Below are 20,316 nucleotides of genomic sequence, written 5' to 3'. Positions count from 1 at the left end.
CTTAGAAGGTCCGCAGAGTGGCTTGTGGTCTGATTCCGGGTCGGCCCCTGTGAGTCCTTGACGCCTCTGGGGGCCTGTTCAGCGGGTGTGTTTGCGTTCTGCTGCCAGGAGGTTGTGCTATAAACAATGGGGTGGAGACACCAGCATGAGCCAGGGGATGAAATTTTATTTTAAAATCTGAAATGCTGTGTAAGCATTTAAGGTATGAATCAGTAATTGTTTCAATAACAGCTTCCATTAGATATGGTTTATTTGTAGTCCGTCCTCTTTTCAAGGGTCCAGGGGAGTGTTAACACACTAGAGCAGGCTGCATATCATTTACATTTTTAAACCAGCATTAGGGAAAGTGACTGTAACTTTTGAGAGTTCTAAGTCTTGGGAGAGATTTTACGCCTCCATCCTTAGAGAAAACAGTTTTAACGTATCACGTGAAAATAAGAAAAGGAACCTTCCTCGGCTTTGATGAAGGCTCTGAATGATTCTGAAACCAAGAAATACCTTTTTTAAAAAAAGAAAAGTCTGGTTGGGAGACCAAGAGCTCTCTTCTCCCCCCTAATGAATTCCGTAAAATACGAACTTTTTAAAAATCATCTGTCTCATTTGAGATTCAAGATCATCAAATTCTGTCTAAATATTTTGTTTTAACTTCTAAGCTCATTATGGTTTCTTTGTGTTAACTTGTATTAAAATCTGTCAGCTATGACTGGTCTCATAAGCACAGCCAGCGGACCAGAATAAGTTAATTATTTACTTGTGTCACTAGTGCTCTTCATCTAATGAAATGCACAGCTGTGTTAGATCTGCAGTTGGATGTGTAGCTCCCATTGTTCCGCGAGTCAGCAGAGGGTAGAAGCCCCAGTGATGGAGAGCCCTCAGTTCTTTCTGCTGTTCTGGCTTTCTGTGTCGATTTCATGGATCTTTTATCATTCACTTTCACACAAAACAAACAACACAGGGCTGTCTGCTATGGGAACCATCTTGGCATATAAAAGGGTTTTCAGAGCCTAAAGTAATTTTAAGTTAGCTAAGATTTAATTTTTGGCTTACAGGTGCCCTTGATTCGGATGTGGCCAAAGCAGTTCCTATAATGGAATGAAAAATTCCCAAAGTTACTTGTCTGTATTTTTAAATGCCGTGTCAGAAAGAGGCCAGTAGAATTACTTCCCCAAAAGGAAACCGCTACTACATTTTAATCCCATTTCAAGCAAAGTTATTAGAGATTTAAATTTCAGGGGAAGGAGCATTGCTTTCATTTTAATAGCAAAGTTAAATTGGCCTGATTAAATGTGTCAACGAAAACTGAAAATACAAGATGCAAATCCCCTCTCTGCTTACCCTCCCCCCATAGTATTCCCTGCTCCTCTCCACCCCCCCAGCTTCTGTACCTCCTCCTCCTCACTCCCACCTTCTCAAGTTGGGGGGCGGACGCCAGCTTCCCCCTGTGAGCTGCCGCTGAAGGGTGTCGAGGTCTTCCTTTGGTTTTGTTTTTAAAGGATCTAGCCAAACCCTCCACGTCCTCACCAGCCAAAGTGACATTCTGTCCAGAGCACATCCCAGGCCCGGCCTCTGCAGGAACTGCCGTTTTTAACATTTTGTTCACTGTTACACAATGTTGTTGTCGGTGCACCTAGATTTACAATTTGATCTCTTTCAGAGACGATTTCCCAGTAGCCCGAGTGTTTGTCAGATAATTTCAGTGTGGACAAGATGGATTTGGGGAGGGAAGAAAGAAAGGGTCACACACTCGGCTTGATTTAAATTCTGAGACATTGTAGTTGAATTTGAAATAAACTGAACTGAGCGACTGTTTCTGTGCTTCATGTAGGAAAGCATACGTTCTTTATGGTAAACAGTACAATCTCAACCAAAAAGCCAATTAAAGCACCTACGTGCTCTTGAATTCAACACCACAAACCTAATTACCGTATCATTGGTAGCCACTAGAAATCAGAATGTCAATAACCAATACCGAAATAAGCAAATGGCTTTCTTTTTCTTTAGACTTTAGCTCTTGGTGATTATAACACATCACAAAGATTTTACTTTATTTTAAAACGGTTTGATTTTGTAGAAATCAAACTGAGGAATGAAAACTTTCTGGGAGAGCAGTTTCTTCTCAATAGGTACAGATAGTTGATAACTTTATATACAAGGGAAAAAGAATTTGATCTTAGTAGATATAAAAGGATCTTATTTCTTCATCCAATGCCATTGTACATTAGTTTTCTCATTTTAAATTATATAAATTGGGGTTAAAAGTCTAAATTATGCCCCTGTCCCTCCTACCAAGAAAAAGAAATCAGAAGCATTAAAAACAACTTAAGCAACAAAATCCCCTACAGGTTGAAGTAATATGAAGGGAGTAAGAAAATACAGTTAATTTAAGAGACAGCAGCGTTCATAGAGCTGGGAGGTTTTTGTTTTGTTCGGTTTCCATTCTTAGAATTCTGCTTCTCATTCTAGTCTTTTCTTTCAAGAACAATTTGACATTTAATTTTCTTGTTCAACTTTACAACTTCCATCAAAGATCACTTTTCTAATGTCTTGTCAGCAAAAGGAATTAGAATTCCTTGAGGCCGTTTAGGCCCAGCCAGGGAAGCCCTGGCAAAAGCCAGCCCGCCGGCCAGCGCTCTGGTCGCCGTTTTAGCACACCAGCCACCCACGAAGACTTATTGTCACAGCTGTTTCAAACCACAGTGGAAGCACACCTGTCATTCAGGTAGTTCTGTGCTTGATTGATGGAAGAGTCAGAGCCCCCTGACTTGGGTACAGTAGGTAGCAGATCCCAGAGGAGCGGGCGAGGAGCAAAACTGCTTCGGCCTAGAAGCTTCAAGGTTGGTGGTGGGGCCGGGACCCTGCAAAGGCGCTGCTCTTGGGTCCCCATGGCAGGAGAGGTTGCGGGAGCAGTCAGACAGCACCGTCGTGCGTCATGCCCGCAGGCCGGTCACAGGCCGCGATGCCTCTCTGCGGGGACAGCCGTTCTCAAATGGTTGCTCTGGCGGCAGGATCGTTGGAAATTGCTTTTGTTACTCGGTAGAGACTGGAGAAGGAGACCGCGAGAGCCGGGGGCAGATCCCGACTGAGTCCTGTAGTCGTCTTTTCTGCCGGCATGCTGTACGTGACATGAGGTCTTCTCTTCCCCCAGGTGTTTGTGGCTTGATCGTCCCGCAGGAAGACATGCCATTTTGTGACTCTGGCATCTGTCCGGACATCATCATGAACCCGCACGGCTTCCCGTCGCGAATGACGGTCAGTACGTTTATCAGAGGTACTGCCCGTAAGGAAGAAAGTGGGCAGTGGGTTTGTAGGCGGTGCCGGCCTTGGGACCCTGGAATTTATTTTCAGAAAGGTCTCTTAACCCTCTTGCTGCATGAATAGGTTCCCAGCCCCTGACAGGGCTAGGTTACTCTCCCGTGTGGAGGGAGTGTGGAGCGGGTCTGCTGTTCCCTTGAGAGCAGTCTTCTGAGGGAAGAACGTACCCCTCAGCAAAAAGAACCCCTTGAACTGACCCCCACGTATCTCCAGTCCCATGGTCTGGCATCCTGGCTCCACCGCTTAGCAGCTGTATGACTTAGGAAAGCTGCTTAACGTATCTGTCCCTGAGTTCCCTCGTGTGCAGCGAGGGAGATCATAGCACACATCCTGTGGGGCTTTGGGGGCAGAAACTTGATCCCCACATGTTAAGCTTTTCCAAGGGCCACACAGTAAGGGAGCGATAAATATTTGCTGCTATTAGTGTGCCACTCTTATTAATAGTAGTCGTCTTGGTCTTTGCGGGGAGTAGGCCGTACCTAACTAAACAGACTTCCTGGACCACGAGGAGGTGCTCACTTGGGTTGTTCCATCCCACAGGTGGGGAAGCTGATCGAGCTGCTGGCGGGCAAGGCCGGCGTGTTGGACGGCAGGTTCCACTACGGCACTGCGTTTGGAGGCAGCAAAGTGAAGGATGTGTGTGAAGACCTCGTTCGCCATGGTTATAACTACTTGGGGAAAGACTATGTTACATCTGGTATCACAGGGTGAGTACGTTGGTAGACACTTTAACAAAAAAGTGTGATTTTATTACAATAAGTGGTAAGAGTCCTTAAAGCGTACTGTAAGATGAGCTGTTCTCTTGTAAGAAATCAGGCAGAAGAAAATCTAACTTTGGAAGTGTTAGCTGCTGCTGTAGTGGCCATCATGTTGGCCTCCGTGAGTCTATCAAATCAACACATCGCACACTTTAAATTTGCTCAGTTATATGTCAGTTATATCTCAATAAAACTGGGAGGGAAAGGAAATCCAGATTCACAGAACTGGTAAATTAAGGAGTGGTGTTTTACTGGTGAGGCTGTTATTTAAGAAGGAAACAAGGTAACTTACCAAGGTAGGGTTTCTATGCAACTTTGATTGTATATAATGCAAAATCCCATCACCCTTGAACTTGCTCTGTATTAAGAGGATGAATGTCAGACAGTACATGCTCTGATGGCCCGAGAGGCCTGATGTGGGCATACTCGTTCCCTGAGTGTGTGATGGCGAGCGAGATGGACAGGGTCCCTGAGGTGTGCAGCTGACCAGTGAGATTTGTTACTAGACTTACTAAAAAATGAGACAAAAAATAACTCCTCAGCAGGTCCTTCCGTGACTCCATAACTTGAAACTACAACCCCATATTGTCCATTTCCTACCTTATTTTTCTCTGTAGCATTCATCCTTCTCAAATACCCTGAGTAATAATGCTGTCTAATACTGTATCTTGTCTCCTCCGTGAGAGCAGGGCCTGTCTGTCTTGTTGACTGTTTTATTTCCAGTATCTGCACACACAGGCACTCCATAAATATTTATTCAGTAAAGGAATGAGAACAGATTGGTACAAATAGCTCTCACTGAAATGAAGGCAAAGAATGGGTTAGGAGACCTCTGTGAGGTGGTGGGTGGTTCGGCGGAGACAGGAAGGGTGAGAAAAATAGACCATTTGAAGACTGATGCAGAGGAGAGGCTGGGTTTGACACCTTCCAAGGGACAGACCTCAGTTCACCTGAGGTGAGGCTGCAGAAGGAAAGAAGGTTCTCACAGGCAGAGTGTTGGCTCCCCTCTCCTCTCCGGGGAGAACCGGATCCCGGAAATTCTCAGAAATGACAGGCTTTTGAAACTTGACTCACACGTGGTTTTAAAGGATCAAATCAGTTGCTTAAGTTAAGACGCACATTGTATTTTGTTCCAGATAAAACTCTGGGACATGGTGTTTCTACTGTTTTTCTGAGGCTTCACTTGTATTCAGGCAGTACTGGGCGTAGACCCAGGGCTTCATTTGGTGCTGCAGACTATCGTGATGGGATTAAAATGGTCAGAATTGGTATCTGTTAAAAAATACTGGGTGCTGGCTTCTCCAGCAAGACATACAAATGGCTATCAGATGCATGAAAAGATGTTCATCATCACTAGCCATCAGGGAGATTCAAATCAAAACCACATTGAGATACCACCTTATACCAGTTAGAATGGCCAAAATTAACAAGACAGGAAACAACATGTGTTGGAGAGGATGTGGAGAAAGGGGAACCCTCTTACACTGTTGGTGGGAATACAAGTTGGTGCAGCCACTTTGGAGAACAGTGTGGAGATTCCTTAAGAAATTAAAAATAGAGCTTCCCTATGACCCTGCAATTGCACTACTGGGTTTTTACCCCAAATATACAGATGTAGTGAAAAGAAGGGCCATCTGTACCCCAATGTTCATAGCAGCAATGGCCACAGTTGCCAAACTGTGGAAAGAACCAAGATGCCCTTCAACGGACGAATGGATAAGGAAGATGTGGTCCATATACACTATGGAGTGTTATGCCTCCATCAGAAAGGATGAATACCCAACTTTTGTATCAACATGGATGGACTGGAGGAGATTATGCTGAGTGAAATAAGTCAAGCAGAAAGAGTGAATTATCATATGGTTTCACTTATTTGTGGAGCATAAGAAATAACATGGAAGACATGGGGAGATGGAGAGGAGAAGGGAGTTGGGGGAAATTGGAGGGGGAGATGAACCATGAGAGACTATGGGCTCTGAAAAACAATCTGAGAGTTTTGAAGGGGTGGGGGTGGGAAGTTGGGGAAGCCTGGTGGTCGGTATTATGGAGCGAACGTATTGCATGGAGCACTGGGTGTGGTGCATAAACAATGAATTCTGGTCCACTGAAAAGAAATTTAAGAAATTAAAAATTAAGAAAAATAGGCAAAAAAAACAAAAAACAAACTGGGTGCTGGGATGCTTGAGTGGCTCAGTTGTTTAAGCATCTGCCTTCAGCTCAGGTCATGATCTTGGGGTCCTGGGATCAAGCCCCACATCAGGCTCCTTGCTCAGCGGTTGCCTCTGTTTCTCCCTCTCCCTCTGCCTGCCATTCTGCCTACTTGGGCCTTTCTCTATCTCTCTCTCAGATAAATAAATAAAATCTTTAAAGTAAGTAAAATGATCTATCCAAACTATGATAACATAGATTTCCACAGATGTATCACACCTGAGATGTTCTAGAAACTCACATTACAGGACAAGAGTAATGGTCTATTTCAAAAGTGACTCACTGAAGTAGCTGAGGTCCACTTCAAAAATTGTGGTTGTCACGGCGAAACGGACGGTCTTGGTCTTCGCTCCGTACCCAGAAATAATACAGAAGTTGACCAGAAGATGTGCAGAACCAGTGAATGAATTTGGTTGGCCTTCTGAACATAATTTCACTGAAAGATTTGAACGGGTCATGCTCTGCTTCCCACAGATAGCTTTGCGTTCTGTCTCCACCACCTTCCTCTGTGCCCCAGCTGGTGTTCTCATGCCTTTGCCAATTATCTCAGTGGCAGAGTTTGAGAAACACGAGTTTAGCTTGTCAGCTGAAAGTTTCCCAGAGGGCTTGCCAACACATTCACCTACCAGCTTCACGAACCCTTGCCAAATTCTTGAGTATAACTAGGAAAGAAAATGGCACGTGGCTGTCTTCAGTGGTTGATGGAATGGCATTAGGGGGCAGAGGTCCCTAGATTGTACCAGGAGCAGCCATACTGAGAAGGATTGGAATCCTCGATGATCAGAGCTGGGAAGAACCTTGGTCTGACCTTCTTGTTGTACAACTAGGAAAACTGGGATAAAAAGGTCACGTAATGACTGCGTGACAGCTGGGACAGGACCCGTGTCTCCCAACACCCCATCCATGGTGCCTTGCACTCCGCTCTGTGTCTTCCATGAATCTGGCTGTCTGTAAGCCAGCACAGTGGCTTGAAGGCCGCAAACTCCTGTGCGGGCAATGCTGAGCGTGGTATAAGGTGAGGCAGGCAAGCAGGGACCAAGTGCTTCTGTGCACCTCTGCTGTGCTGCTCACTGCCTTTGCTCCTTCCACTCGTGCTTCATGCCGTGGCCCAAACACACTGCGTTTGAGCCGGGGGGGCCCTGGATTCCCTGCACAGCTCACCAGCTCTGATTAACATCCCTGACCCGCTGGGCCTATTCCTTCCTCTTAAAAAAAAAGAGGCAGGATGGTGTGTCCCTCCCTGGATGGTTTATGGACTAAATGGCCCAGGGCAGATTCCTCCTTACTTTTGAGGATTTTCTGGGGCAGGTAGATTTTTTTAAAGGTGTGAATCCCCTGCCCACTGTCACTCCAGACTAAAGGAGAAAGGTTTCTTCTGTCAAAGCTGTGAAATAGTCACTGTCTTTTACAATTCTTACTACAGTTTTTGGTTCATTGAGTCAGCTGTGTTTTAACAGACCTATACAGAGCACCCGTCAGAGCCAGGCAGGGTTGCTAGTGCTGGAGACAAAGTGCTTACTTACCCCGAGGAGTTTGCTTCCGCTGGGGAGATGGGCAATAATCAGGGAAATAATAACTGTGTTATCATATCAAGTGGTGGCAAGTGCTCTGAAGAAAATAAGACAAAGATGAGAGTTGAGACAGTGTGGGGGCTCGGTGATGGGGGGATGAGAGGAGAACTCCTCTAGATAAGGTGATGAGGGAAAGGGAGGTCTGTGAGGAGGTGAAATGTTTGATAGCCATGTGAATACCTGGTGGAAGAATATTTTTAAAAACAGGAAGTGCAAAGGCCCTGAGGTAGACAGGCTTGCTCCATCTGAGGAGCAACGAAGAGACTGGTGTTACTGGAGTAGAATGAGCAGTGGGGAAAGGGAACAGGGCATGAGTCAGAGCTGGGCAAGAACCAGACTACGTGAGACCTTATGGCTGTGATACAAAATTTGGATGACACAGATTCTGAGTGTGGTAGGAAACCTTTGGGAATTTAGAGCCGAAGAAGAACCTGCTATGATTTACATTTTAGAAGGAATCTCTCTGGTTCATCCTGTGAAAGACAGATTGTTGAGGGCTAGGAGCGGAAGCAGGGAGAGCAGCCAGAAGGGGTCCAGGTGAGAAAGGACGGTGGCCTGACTAGGGCAGGAGCCGTGAAGGAAGGACCGTTCTGCACATACGTTCTCACCACCTATTTAAGTTTTTATTTCTTGAGTAAACAGGGTGTCTTCTAGGGTACCCGTGGTGTTTTTCTGTTTTCAGATCTAGCCTTTCTATTCAGTGACTGAAAATCCTTCTCTCTCACTCATTCATAAGCCTGTTCTGAAACAAACAAGGCGCTGCCGGTGAGGAGTCCTGGAGAAGGCTGTCTCGTGTTAGCCCAAACCTGGTTTCTTAGCCCAAAACTCTGACCTTTCTTTCAGCGAGCCCTTGGAAGCATACATCTATTTTGGCCCAGTGTATTATCAGAAACTGAAGCACATGGTGCTGGATAAGATGCACGCCCGGGCCCGGGGACCACGAGCTGTTCTTACTAGGTAAGAGAAAAGCATTTATAGAAAGAATTTCAAATGCATTCGAGTCTACCTTACATTCCCCAGATACAGCAATAAGCAGACTCAGCAAAGTTTCCGTTTCCCTGAGATGTCAAAATTTGAAGTGTTAGGCATCGACAAAAATCCTTTATGTGTGGTTAGCATGAAACAGTAGCAACCGATTAAAAATCATTCCATAGGCACAGGAGGCCCATCCCAGGTCTTGCCAGTGGTCGCCTGACCACTGTTTACAAATGCGGGCTTATTCAAAAAGGTTCATATGTAAGAATGTAGACACACTTACATCCCCACTACATACATACATGTGGGTACATCTGCGTGCTCCCGTGTGTACACAGAAAACACATGCATACGTTATTTGGGAGCCCAAAGCACAGCTGTCATTTTCTAAAACTTCTGTTACTGGAGCAGAAGGCCACCTGTACCTGCATGCACACCTGAATAAGCTCCAGGAGGTCCATGCAGGCGGCATTCACCAGGGTGTTCTCAGCTCCAAGCCCAGTGTCTACATGTTGATGAATGCGTGGGTATAATTGTTGGAAATGGAATGACAAATGTTAAGTGTCACATGTTCTTGTACTACATTTTTCAGTTGGAGAAGCATAGTTCAGGGTAGTCGTTCTCAACCACAAGCAGTTTTGTCTTCCAGGGGACATTTGATGAAGTCCAAAGGCGTCTTGGGATGTCACAGCTTGGGGGGTGGGGAGGGGGCTACTGGCATCTGGTGAGTGGAGGCCAGGAATGCTGCTGAGGACCCTACAGGGCACCGGGGCAGCCCCCACCACAGAGAATTACCCAGCTCAGTGGGAACTTTGCATCAAGGTTGAGGAACTGCAGGCCAGAAGAGGGAACATGGGCCTTGGAGCCAGACAGACACGGATGTGAGCTCCCCTCCACCTCATAGCTTACCGTGAGCCTTGGACAGATCGCTTAGCTTCTCGCGGCTTTGGTTTTTCTCAGACATCAAGTGGCAACAATAATGCCCACTTCACAGCATTCTGGGGAATGTCCAGTGTTCAAATACAAAATGTGTATAGTGCCGATCCCTGGGGGATGCTCCAGACTCAAATGTTCCAGTACAGGGGAAGGTTGGGGCATGAAGCGGCAAGCATCCAAGTTTACTTTTGAAAACCAAGGGAGAGGTGTAGATGACTCAGTCCCGTGACCACTTAAAACTGAGCAAACACACGTGCCTGTTGAAATGGTAGACATACATGTGCTCCCAACTGCAGGAGGGAAGAGAAGTCGAGATTCTCAGGGCACCGGTGAGCCCAGTGGTGAGACCCTACTGGGGTTAGGTTTGAGGGGAAGGATTTATTGTTACGTCAGATAATATTAATCATTTATTATTACCACTTAATAACAGGGGCAACAACTAGGGAGGCTCTTTGGGAGCCTTAAATTTTACAGTTTGCAAATGCAGCCCAGGGGCGGGCTGGGCGTCCTGCTCCTGGTCCCTGACCAGTAAGTGATTTGAATCCAGCCCTGCGCTCATAGCACGGGATGCTGCCCCTTTGTTGGTTTAATCTAATAACGACACATTTGTCGGATTTGTTTCAAAGGCAGCCCACAGAGGGTCGATCTCGTGATGGCGGTTTGCGTCTTGGAGAAATGGAACGTGACTGCTTAATCGGTTATGGAGCCAGTATGCTTTTACTGGAGAGACTAATGATTTCAAGTGATGCCTTTGAGGTTGATGTCTGTGGGCAGTGTGGACTTCTGGGGTATTCTGGCTGGTAAGTGGATACCATATGTCTCTCATACACACACCTTGCCTCTTAAATCACAGCTCACGAGGTGACCCTGGATCATACCCACATACTCTCCAGCCTTCGCCATCCACGCATTCCTGGAATTGGGGATTTTCTATATGCCCGTTTAGTTTGTCTGCCTAATGTTCTGCTTTCTACACCACTGGAGTTTAAATACCCAAGGAGCACAGACTTTGTCTTCTTTTTAATATTATCTCGAACACCTTTTATTTCGCTGTTCACCTGTGAAAATTCCTAGCAGATTCATTGTTTAGGTATGATAAGTAGAGCATTTTGTAACTAGAAACTTTTTTTTTCAACCTCAATAATAATCAAAGAAATACAAAGTTATTTAATTTTTTTGACAGACCTAATCTCAAGTGAGGTCTGATTTTTTTTTTTATTATGTCCATTTAGCTAACATACAGTACATCATTAGTAACTAGAAACCTTTTCAAAAACATTGGGTTGAATGCCGTTATTTAACCTCAAATCCCAAGAGCCTGGTATGCTGCTGCAGGACATATAGCAAGTGGGTGCAGAGCTAGGACCAGGACCTGGTATCCTGACCCCTTGTCTGTGCTCTGTCTGCACAGCAAGCTGCTTTACACTCCGACTGTGAACTGCATTATAGTGGAGACGGGGTCTGTCCCAGTCATTCACTCAACAAACAATTTCTGAGAATCTGCTAAGTGCCAGACACTGTTCTAGGCTCCAGAATACAGTGGAGAATAAGGCAGATGAATGGCTGCTCACAGGGCTCTTCTCTTCTAGGTCATTCTAACTACATTTGCCTTGTTTTCCCCCTGCTTCTCCTGCCTGGGACCTGGTAGATACTTAGTAACAAATAATTGCCAGATGACACTGACCCAGCCTATGGAGGATTGCTGGTGGGTAAATTGTGTATATCATAAAGCTTATAATTTTTGTGCAGAGTTCAGTACACAAAGGCCAGCCTAAAAGGTAAAGCTCCATATTTTTTGTTGGTTTGGTTTGTGGGGGAGGAGCACCTCTCCTTGTAAGCGTTCCACCCTGCCACCAAGGAAGGGCTCCTCTGCTGAGGGTTCGTCATTTCTGGGGCCCTGACTTACCCTGGAGGCAAGAGGGCCTGTAGCTGGCCAGGTTCCACTTACTTTCTACCAGAGATGAGGTCTAACAAGGTCTGAAGCAGGGGCTGCAGGGACAGGAAACAACCTCAACTCCCTGGTCACCCTTCACCTGCACTCCCAGCCCCCTTCCCCTAGGGAGGCACCATCCCCTGGAGGATCAAATTAGGTGCAGATGAGCCACCCTTTCGAGAATTTGACACTTGACGGCTGCCTGAGCCACCTTTTCCCCACTGCGTCTGCCCTCAAAGCCTCCTTCCAGTGAGAGTCCCAGCTCCCTGTCGTCCTAAGCCTCCAGTTCCTTGGTTGAATAAAGCAGATCTAGAGAGTGAGTGGGCGTCTTAGAATAGTGTATACCTTGCTTGGTATATGACAAAGCCTTTGAGCCCATGACTTTATGGGTTTTAGTGTAGAAGAGGTGATGAGACTTGGCTGTGAAGAAGTCATTTCATTTAAAAACAAAGACGAGAGGTGGCCATTTGCAGTGCGTTTCTTTCATAAGGTTGCGGAGGTGGGTGATGTGATTCTAAGCATTAGCCTGGCTTTCTTATGTCAGGGACCGGGCTGGGGGTTTCGATTCTGAGATGTCTGTTCGCCTTTTGAAATGCATATTGAATTTGCCCTTTATTGTCCTGGCTGTGTCACACAGCAGCCGCGCAAGTATAAGAGGAAGGTGCCTGGGACCAGTGCCACTGTGCCTACATCTTCAAATTTGGCACAAGGATTTTTAAGTCATTTACTTTGAAAAGATGGTACAGAAGAGTCATTTTATTAAAAATAGGGATGATGAAACTTAAAATGGATTTCCTTTTCTTCTCCATCCTCCCTGCATTTTCTCCTGTGCCTCCCCCAAAAGAGAGGGAGAGAAAGCAGTAGACCAGATTCACTCACGTACTTCGAAAACCTTCCCCTCTGTTTTGCTGAATATTCAGGGAAACCAATGAAAGCAGTAATCGATCTCAATATTATTGTTACATTCATAGCTTTTTTCCTACTTCATTTCTGTCTCATTTAGAGATCGTGTGATGGCAGTGCCTGCTTTTGAAGCTCGTGTGTTCCGTGTGTATTGTGTTTGAAATCCTTTGAAAGAGGGTTCAATCAGGTTACATGGTTTAAGGATCTTTACTGTAATTAAACCGACCTGGCTGTCCTGTGTCTGGTTTTGAGTGGCCTGCTCATACCCTTGTTGCCAACAGAAAAAAATCCTAATCCAGCCTGGTAGTCTAGCAGCCTCCTTGTGCGGCTCTCGGTAGAGGAGCATAATGATGCCGTCCTTTGCCATCATTACCTGGGCGTGTGCGCCGGGCCGTGTGGGAGGGAGCCCTGGCGTGTGTGGGAGGAAGTGGCTCTTTAATGAACAGCACAATGGAGGCTGAGTAATTAGAGCAGTTCAGAACCTTGAAACTGGCCTTTTGTCAGTGATTTGCACATTAGTAAGGCATTGCTATGGGGATGTTTACAGCAAGACTGTTGTTGTGCAGGAGACATGAAGGGCATAAGTCACAAAAGAGAGGTCCAGAAGGAAAACTGCAGAGAAAAGAAGATCCCTATTAAGATAATTAGCTCATAGAGGACATTTTACTGGACAGTCATTTCTCATGTAAAGCCACGGCCTCCTTTTGCTGCCTTTGCCCTAAAAAGTCAATTTATTTTATAGTTGTTGGGTCAGGTTTCTTTTGAAATCATTCAGACACAGGGTGAGATAATGTAATAGCTCATCATTTATATGTGTGTTATATATGTATACATATTTATATGTATGCACGTATAATGTGTTGGAACATTTTAAATGGTCGAGAAATGTTTAATAATAGAGAAGGTCAGTGGGCTTTCTGGATTGTGAAACCTTCAATAAGCTTGGATGAATGTCACAGAATAACATAGAATCAGCAAGAAGTTGCTTCGGTAAAACCATTCTCCAATTTAATTAAAGCACAAACATGATTCCTGAATAAATTAGGTCAACCAAGCACATTAAAAAACATAGTTTTTAAATGATAATGCTTTAGCGAGGTCTTGAGGTACAGTCTTCCAGGAAGAGGTCCTTTACCGTGTGGCTAGGACTGTGATTGTTGATGGGATCGAGCACCGCTCATGTGTCCTCGGCTCCTGCAGGCCACCCTTCACGGGGACCACCACACTGCGCATGCAGGGCTGTGCTGGCTCCTCTTTCCCCCATTCCCTTCTCAGGACATTCACATCTATAGCGTCATTCAACCACACTCAAATTCTTCGTGCTTTTCTTTCTTTCTTTCTTTTTTTTTTTTTAAGATTTTATTTATTTGGCAGACAGAGATCACAAATAGGCAGAGAGAGAGGAAGGGAAGCAGGCTCCCTGCCGAGCAGAGAACCTGAGGCGGGGCTCGATCCCAGGACCCTGGGACCATGACCTGAGCCGAAGGCAGAGGCTTAACCCACTGAGCCACCCAGGTGCCCCATGTGCTTTTCTTTTCTAAAATAACAAAGGCTTGATTTTGCTGATTTCAAAAATGATCCCTGCACTTATAATAAAGTATTCGACGTTATTTAAAAAAAAAAAAAGAAAAATATAAATTGTCACATTAATTCTCATCACCCAGAGGTGACCACCGTTCACATTTTAGTGACTCTTTTTGAGACATCTGTTTGCTCAGTAGTTATGTAACATAACCCCCCCCCCACCAGGTTGTTTTTTTCTTTCTTTAATAATGAACTCTTTGAAATTCTGATAATAGCAGCAAAATGGAAATACATAGTCACACACACAAAAAAGATCTTGTTACATATGACTTTGGGGGCTTCATATATTTACGGGAACCCATCTGAGGACCTCCTTTGGGAGGTCTTTTTTCACTCCACAGTGTGGCCCAGTCACCTTATTTCAATTAATATGGGTCTACATCATCACGTTTAGTGACTGCACAGCATTCTTCTGTATAAACATCTTATCATCACAGGACCAGTTCCCTCCTGGGTCTCAGCAGTGTCCTGCTTTGTGCTGTTCTAAACAGTGTGAACATTCTCTTACACTCGTCTTTGCCACTTTTGTCACGCATTTATGTTGTTACACGTCCTGTCTTACTGCCCTCCACACTGGCCTTCCCCTGCGGTCCCCACTCAGCATGGGACTGTCTAAGCCCCTGTTGGTGTTCCTCTTGAACTCATTCACCCCCGCTGTTGACTGGGAGGACCTAGTTTTCCACCCAAGTCTCAGCTGCCCCAGACTCTTGAGGTGTAGGGTGAGGTCCTGTTTGGGTCTGAAACCTGGGAGGATTGTTCACTTTCTCCCCGGGGACTCTTCATGAGTTGTAGACACTGATGAAGACCTAGGTTTGGTCACCGGCTCTTCCTGAAAGAAGAGAAAAGAAGATCCTAATTGGAATAGCAGACCTATTGGTTAGGAGCACGGGCTGTTGTAGGGATTAAATGACAATATATGCACACCGGGGGAACATGTCGTAAGTACAGTAGCTTCTCCTACTAGTAGAAATCGCCAAGCTTGAAGAGCACTGGAAAAATAAATAGCATTTGGTTGGCCACCACGTTCTCTGTGAAAGTCCTGTGTCCTCCATCACACTTCTGGTGTCTCAGTTACAGACCAAATTGTAATTGTTGAGCGTCTTACCTTGAAGAGTATAGTATAATAGATTTCTATCAGATACATGTAGAGTGAATTGATTTTACAAATTTTCAACATTGAAAAAATCTAAATCTGAGTAACTTGGAGATGGCTCAGATTTCTGGGCCTCACTCAGAACAAGTAAATGGGCAGGTGTTTTGCATTTTAAAGAGGTCTAGAAAATGGGAGTAAGTGATTAAAACTGCGTGCTTTTAAAGATTTTATTTGACAGACAGAGATCATAAGTAGGCAGAGAGGCAGGCAGAGAGAGAGAGAGGAGGAAGCAGGCTCCCCGCTGAGCGGAGAGCCTGATGTGGGGCTCGATCCCAGAACCCTGAGCTGAAGACAGAGGCTTTAACCCACTGAGCCACCCAGGAGCCCCAAAACTGCGTGCTTTTAAACCTGCAGGAGCAATAGTTGTTTTGCTTTTTCCTTTGCCTCCCTTGGATGCTGCTTTTTGTGGGGTGGGGCGGTGGGGGGCACGTATGTACATGTTTGATAGTGAGACTGAACGCTGACAAATGGAATGGAACCGGTAGGATGGTGGCAGGATCCGTGCGCAGGCCTTGTTTTCCGAGCGATCGTCCCTCTAACACGTGCCGACTTGGGTTTCAGGTGCCATTACTGCAAGTCGTCCTGCCACGTGTCCTCCCTCCGCATCCCATACGCCTGCAAGCTGCTCTTCCAGGAGCTGCAGTCCATGAACATCATCCCCCGCTTAAAACTGTCCAAATACAATGAGTAAAGACGGAAAAGGTCAGCATTTAAAGAGAAACACTGAGAGGTCCAACACAGTGGAAAACAGGGGATTGAGGACCACGTCTGCTTCTGTGACTGATTCCCTCGATGGCCCCCCTCAAGAAAGAAAGATGGAGAGGCCTTCTTGCCGTGCGGATGGACAACGCAGCCTTGATCCTCGAGCCTCGGGCTATAGGAGACATGCTGCCCACACGGACCAGGATGCAGTCTCCTATTTCTGGGCTGAATGTGCTTCACAAATGGATGTGACCTAAAAGAGAAGCAAACTTTTACTTATGTTCTGGTATCTTGAAATCTACTCGTGAGAAAGATCTTCCTCCTTTAAAAGACATTTGGCGTTAAATTCCTCATGGTGCCGGGAGCAGCGCGTGGAGGGAGAGAACCGTGGGAGGCCGAGAGCAGCGGATGAAGGGATGCCTTTCCTACCTGGTACTGGGAGATATAATAAATTCCTACCATCTTAAGCAGGTTTACCAAGGATGTCCTCTTTTCTTGCGGACTTGATTGCTACTCCTTTGAACCTCCACAGTCAGACCATGCAGTAATATTTGTTGAACATCTGAAAATAATTCCATGGTGCTTTGTGATTTTTGTTTTGTTTATTTTGGTCCCTTCCATTCTTGCCAGGATGTTAGCTATGCATTTTCTTTTTAATCTGATGACCTTCTTCACTTTTAACTCTAATTTGTTCTTAATTACTCTACCCTGAAGGCAGAGAATGACTTGTATTAAGGATTGTCTGTAAAATAAGTCAGAAGAGCTTGGAGTAATGGTCTAAGGCTACAGTTCCAGCATGTCGCATTGACGTGTTTCACAGAACATCAGTAGGTATCAAACACCAACGAGAAGCAAGTTCCAGTATCGAATAAGGTTTAGAAACTGGATGTAACCAAGGTAAACGTACCAGGAACTTTTTCAAAGCCTTTATTTACCAGGCTCCTATCCTGAGACTCCTCCAAAAGAGGGATGTTCTGGGAGCCAGGCTAGTCATTGCCTTGAGAACTCAACCTCAACATCACTTCATTTACTTCACAATAAAAAGCTCTAATTCAGAAGTAGAAGTCTAGACACTTAACAGGAAAAGCAGAAGGAATGAGGGACATAGCGTAGGTGAACAGGCCTTCCTGAGCCATCACCACGTGTCTCCGTTCATTTCAGGGGCTCGAAAGCTGTTAAAGAGGCAGAGGGGTTTAAATGCTGGATCTTTGGTTTTGCCAATTGTTCCTTCCTTTCTAGTTCTTAAAATTGATGGTGCCTTGGGACTCTTGGGTGGCTCAGTTCGTTGAGCATGCGACTCTGGATTTTGGCTCAGGTCATGATCTCAGGGTCGTAGGATCGAGCCCCATGTCAGGCTCCATGCTGGGCGGGGAGTCTTCTCAAGATTCTCGTTCTTCCTCTCCCTCTGCCCCTTCCCCCCACCCCTCCTATCCCCCACTTCACCACCACCCCCTTCGTGCACTTGCTCTCACTCTCCCTCAAAAAAAAAATTGTTGGTCCTGAGAATTGCGCTACTGGACACTGTTCTGCACCACATGAGCCATTCAAGGGGTTTTGGCTATTTCCCATCAAAGGACAACTCCACCGACCCACTTTGCTGGGGGAGGGGGGCGGCCGGTGCACACTTGGAGGGCCAGTGTGGGAAGAAGCTATGAGGCCTACATCGTTGATCGTTCTGTACCTGCCCTGTACTGAGGACAGAAAGAGAGCAAGACAGGACCCCCACCCAGAGCTCCTAACCCAGTGAAGGAGCCAACAGTCAGGGCTAGGAATTCAGCCCGATAGAGCTGAGGGAGCTCCTGAGGCACAGGTCACCTGTGCTTCGGAGACATGGAAACACTTCACAAATGGGAATATTCCCTTTCTCTGGCTGCGGAAATGGAAGCACCACGTGGCTGACCCGCAGAGCCACACCACTAATGAGGGAACAGCTTGGGCCTCGAGACCAGGCTTCCTTACTCTGAGTGCTTTGTTTGGGCTCATCCATGATTGTATTTTTCATTCACCAAATGTGACTTTTTTTTTTCTTTTTAAACTCAAGTGCCCCTGAATGGTTGTGCTTCTTAAACATCTTTTTTTCAAAAACCATTCCAGGCAATTCCGATTCTTTTGAGGAGAGTTGCCTGTCCTTCTAGGAAATTCTCAGTTCTCTAAGTTAGCAAGATCTGGGAAGTGTGGGTTCCAAACTGTGACATCCTTGGAGGAAAAAATTGTGTCAGGTCGATATTTCAGAAACCAGCAGATAGGACGTTTGAATAGGTGTTTGACTCTGAGAAACACCGCAGTAGAAAGTGGCCAGAATTGCTGAGTTAGTCCTATAGTTTTATTTTGTCGAGTTATTTGTAAGTTCCTTGTTTTAACAACTACCAATTAGATTTCTATTTTCAGTAATGACAGAGTAAACTTTTTCAGGCCACCCTCAAAGCCTGTTTTCCCCTCAAGGATTTGCCGTGTTGGAAGTGGCACAAGGATGAGAGGCTGAAAAGCCACACCAAAGCCACTGAGAGGCCACAGCCCGACCTGAGCTTTGGCAGAGTCAGCGAGCTGGGGAGACAAAACTGTGAGCTCAGAGTTGCCAAGACACCAGAACAAGAAAAGCCAAGATCCCACATAGAAAGAAAGCTCATTGAGGTGAGCCCAACTTCTCCACCACTTTTACTCTTGGTTCGTCCGCTCAGGCTGTCACAACAGAATACCGCAGACTGGGTGGCTCACACAGCAGCGTTATTTCCTCGCAGTTCTGCAGGCTTGAAATCCAAGATCCGGGTGCTGACAGGTTTGCTTTCTGGTGAGGACTCCGTTCCTTCCTGGCCGCAGACGGTCACCTTCCCACCGTGTCCTCACACAGCCTTTCCTTGGTGTGTGCGAGGAAGGCGAGCGAGCGCTGGTGTCTCTTCGACTCCTTGAAAGGATGCCTGGCCTGTCAGATTAGGGCTCCTTGTAACCTCATTTAACATGAACTACCTCCTTAAAGGCCCCATCTCCAAACAGTCAACGTTGGAAGTTGGGGGCTTCAACGTATGAGTTTTGGAGGGACACAGTTCAGACTAATACCCCTCAAGGCATTTGGCAACTAGAGTAATGCACAGGTTGAAATGCTCTTAGTATCTGTTCAAGCTGAATGTACCTAGCAGGTCCACTCCTAGGTGTATGTATGCCCAGCACAAGTGTACCCACGTGTGTCACCAGTAGGCATGTCCCAAAATGCTCCTCACAGCATTATTTGTGATGGCCCCAATTTATAAATAACCCCTTCCCATTAATAATAGGATAAATCTTGTTATGTTCACACCATGGAACACTGTAGACAGCGATGAAAAAACTTACACTATCATAGATCCATCTCACAACTGTAATATTGGGTAAAAAGAAAAAAAAAAGGAAAAAACAATACATGCTGTATTGGTTCCATTTAAGTTCAAAAATAGGCAAAACTAATCTTAAGATCTAAGAAGTCATGATAACGGTTCCCTGTGCAGAGTGGGTGGCTAATGACTGGGGCAGGTAGGGTGTGCTGCTGGTATTTTGCGGGGTGAGGGGGGAGATTGAGTTTCTGGTTACATGGGTGTGGTTTTTTTATGCAAATTCACTAGGCTGTATACACTCAGGATTTTTCATTTTTCTGAGTATGTTATACATTGAGTTTTTAAAAAAGGATACGGGTTCTAAACCAGTGTTTCTCTCTTCACTGAGTACCTCTGTCACCCCAGGTAGAATATTCTTTCTTTGTTCTAGTCGTTCTCTCATCTTCAAAATGGGAATGATAACCGTGCTCGCACCTAGGGCCGTTTTTAAGATTCAGTGAGATGACACATAAGGGCTCAGCACAGTGCCTGGCCCCCAACAGGTGTTCACCAACGTTTGTCACGCTTTCGTTGCTAATACTGTTCTCCTGCCAGCACCGCGAGGACGGGCCTTACCCTCGGCCGCTTCGCTGGGAAAGAGGACAGGCAGGCGCTGAGCTTGCTTTGGAAGGAGTTCGGAAACTAGGACCACGTGCAGAAACTGCAGGCCTTTGCACGGGCTGTTATTCGAGAAAGCCGCCTTGCTCGGCCGTGATAGGAAAGCAGGAGGGTGGGAGGATCGGAGAACGCACTTCCCCAGAACAGCCATTTACCACAGACATCAAAGCGAGGCCTGTCGTCGGCACGGGAGTCCCAGAATAGCTTCGTGGAGCCCTCAGAACCGGTTCTCAAAACGCTTCCATGTGGTGAGAGTCAAGAAAAGGGTTTAAAAAAAGAAAAGAGAAGAAAAAGGCCTTGATTGGGTGCTACATAATGG

The 20,316-nt window shown here is 45.9% G+C and overlaps 1 protein-coding gene across 1 annotated transcript in view; it reads left to right on the top strand.

The window, feature by feature from the left end:
• POLR3B (RNA polymerase III subunit B) overlaps positions 1-17,089 on the top strand; it is a 105,171-nt gene extending 88,082 nt beyond the window's left edge. The window contains exons 24-28 of the mRNA XM_080811691.1: positions 3,146-3,249; positions 3,853-4,019; positions 8,693-8,806; positions 10,387-10,560; positions 15,895-17,089. Coding sequence (XP_080667817.1) covers positions 3,146-3,249; positions 3,853-4,019; positions 8,693-8,806; positions 10,387-10,560; positions 15,895-16,024 — 689 coding nt within the window. The 3' untranslated portion in view covers positions 16,025-17,089. The remainder of the gene's footprint in view (positions 1-3,145; positions 3,250-3,852; positions 4,020-8,692; positions 8,807-10,386; positions 10,561-15,894) is intronic.
• The last annotated feature ends 3,227 nt before the right edge of the window (positions 17,090-20,316 follow it).

Source organism: Martes martes, assembly GCF_963455335.1.
Source record: "Martes martes genome assembly, chromosome: 8".
In the NCBI taxonomy this organism is placed as follows: Eukaryota; Metazoa; Chordata; class Mammalia; order Carnivora; family Mustelidae; genus Martes; species Martes martes.
The sequence above is the reverse complement of the archived record's forward strand: the minus strand, read 5'-3'. Positions and strand labels throughout refer to the sequence as shown.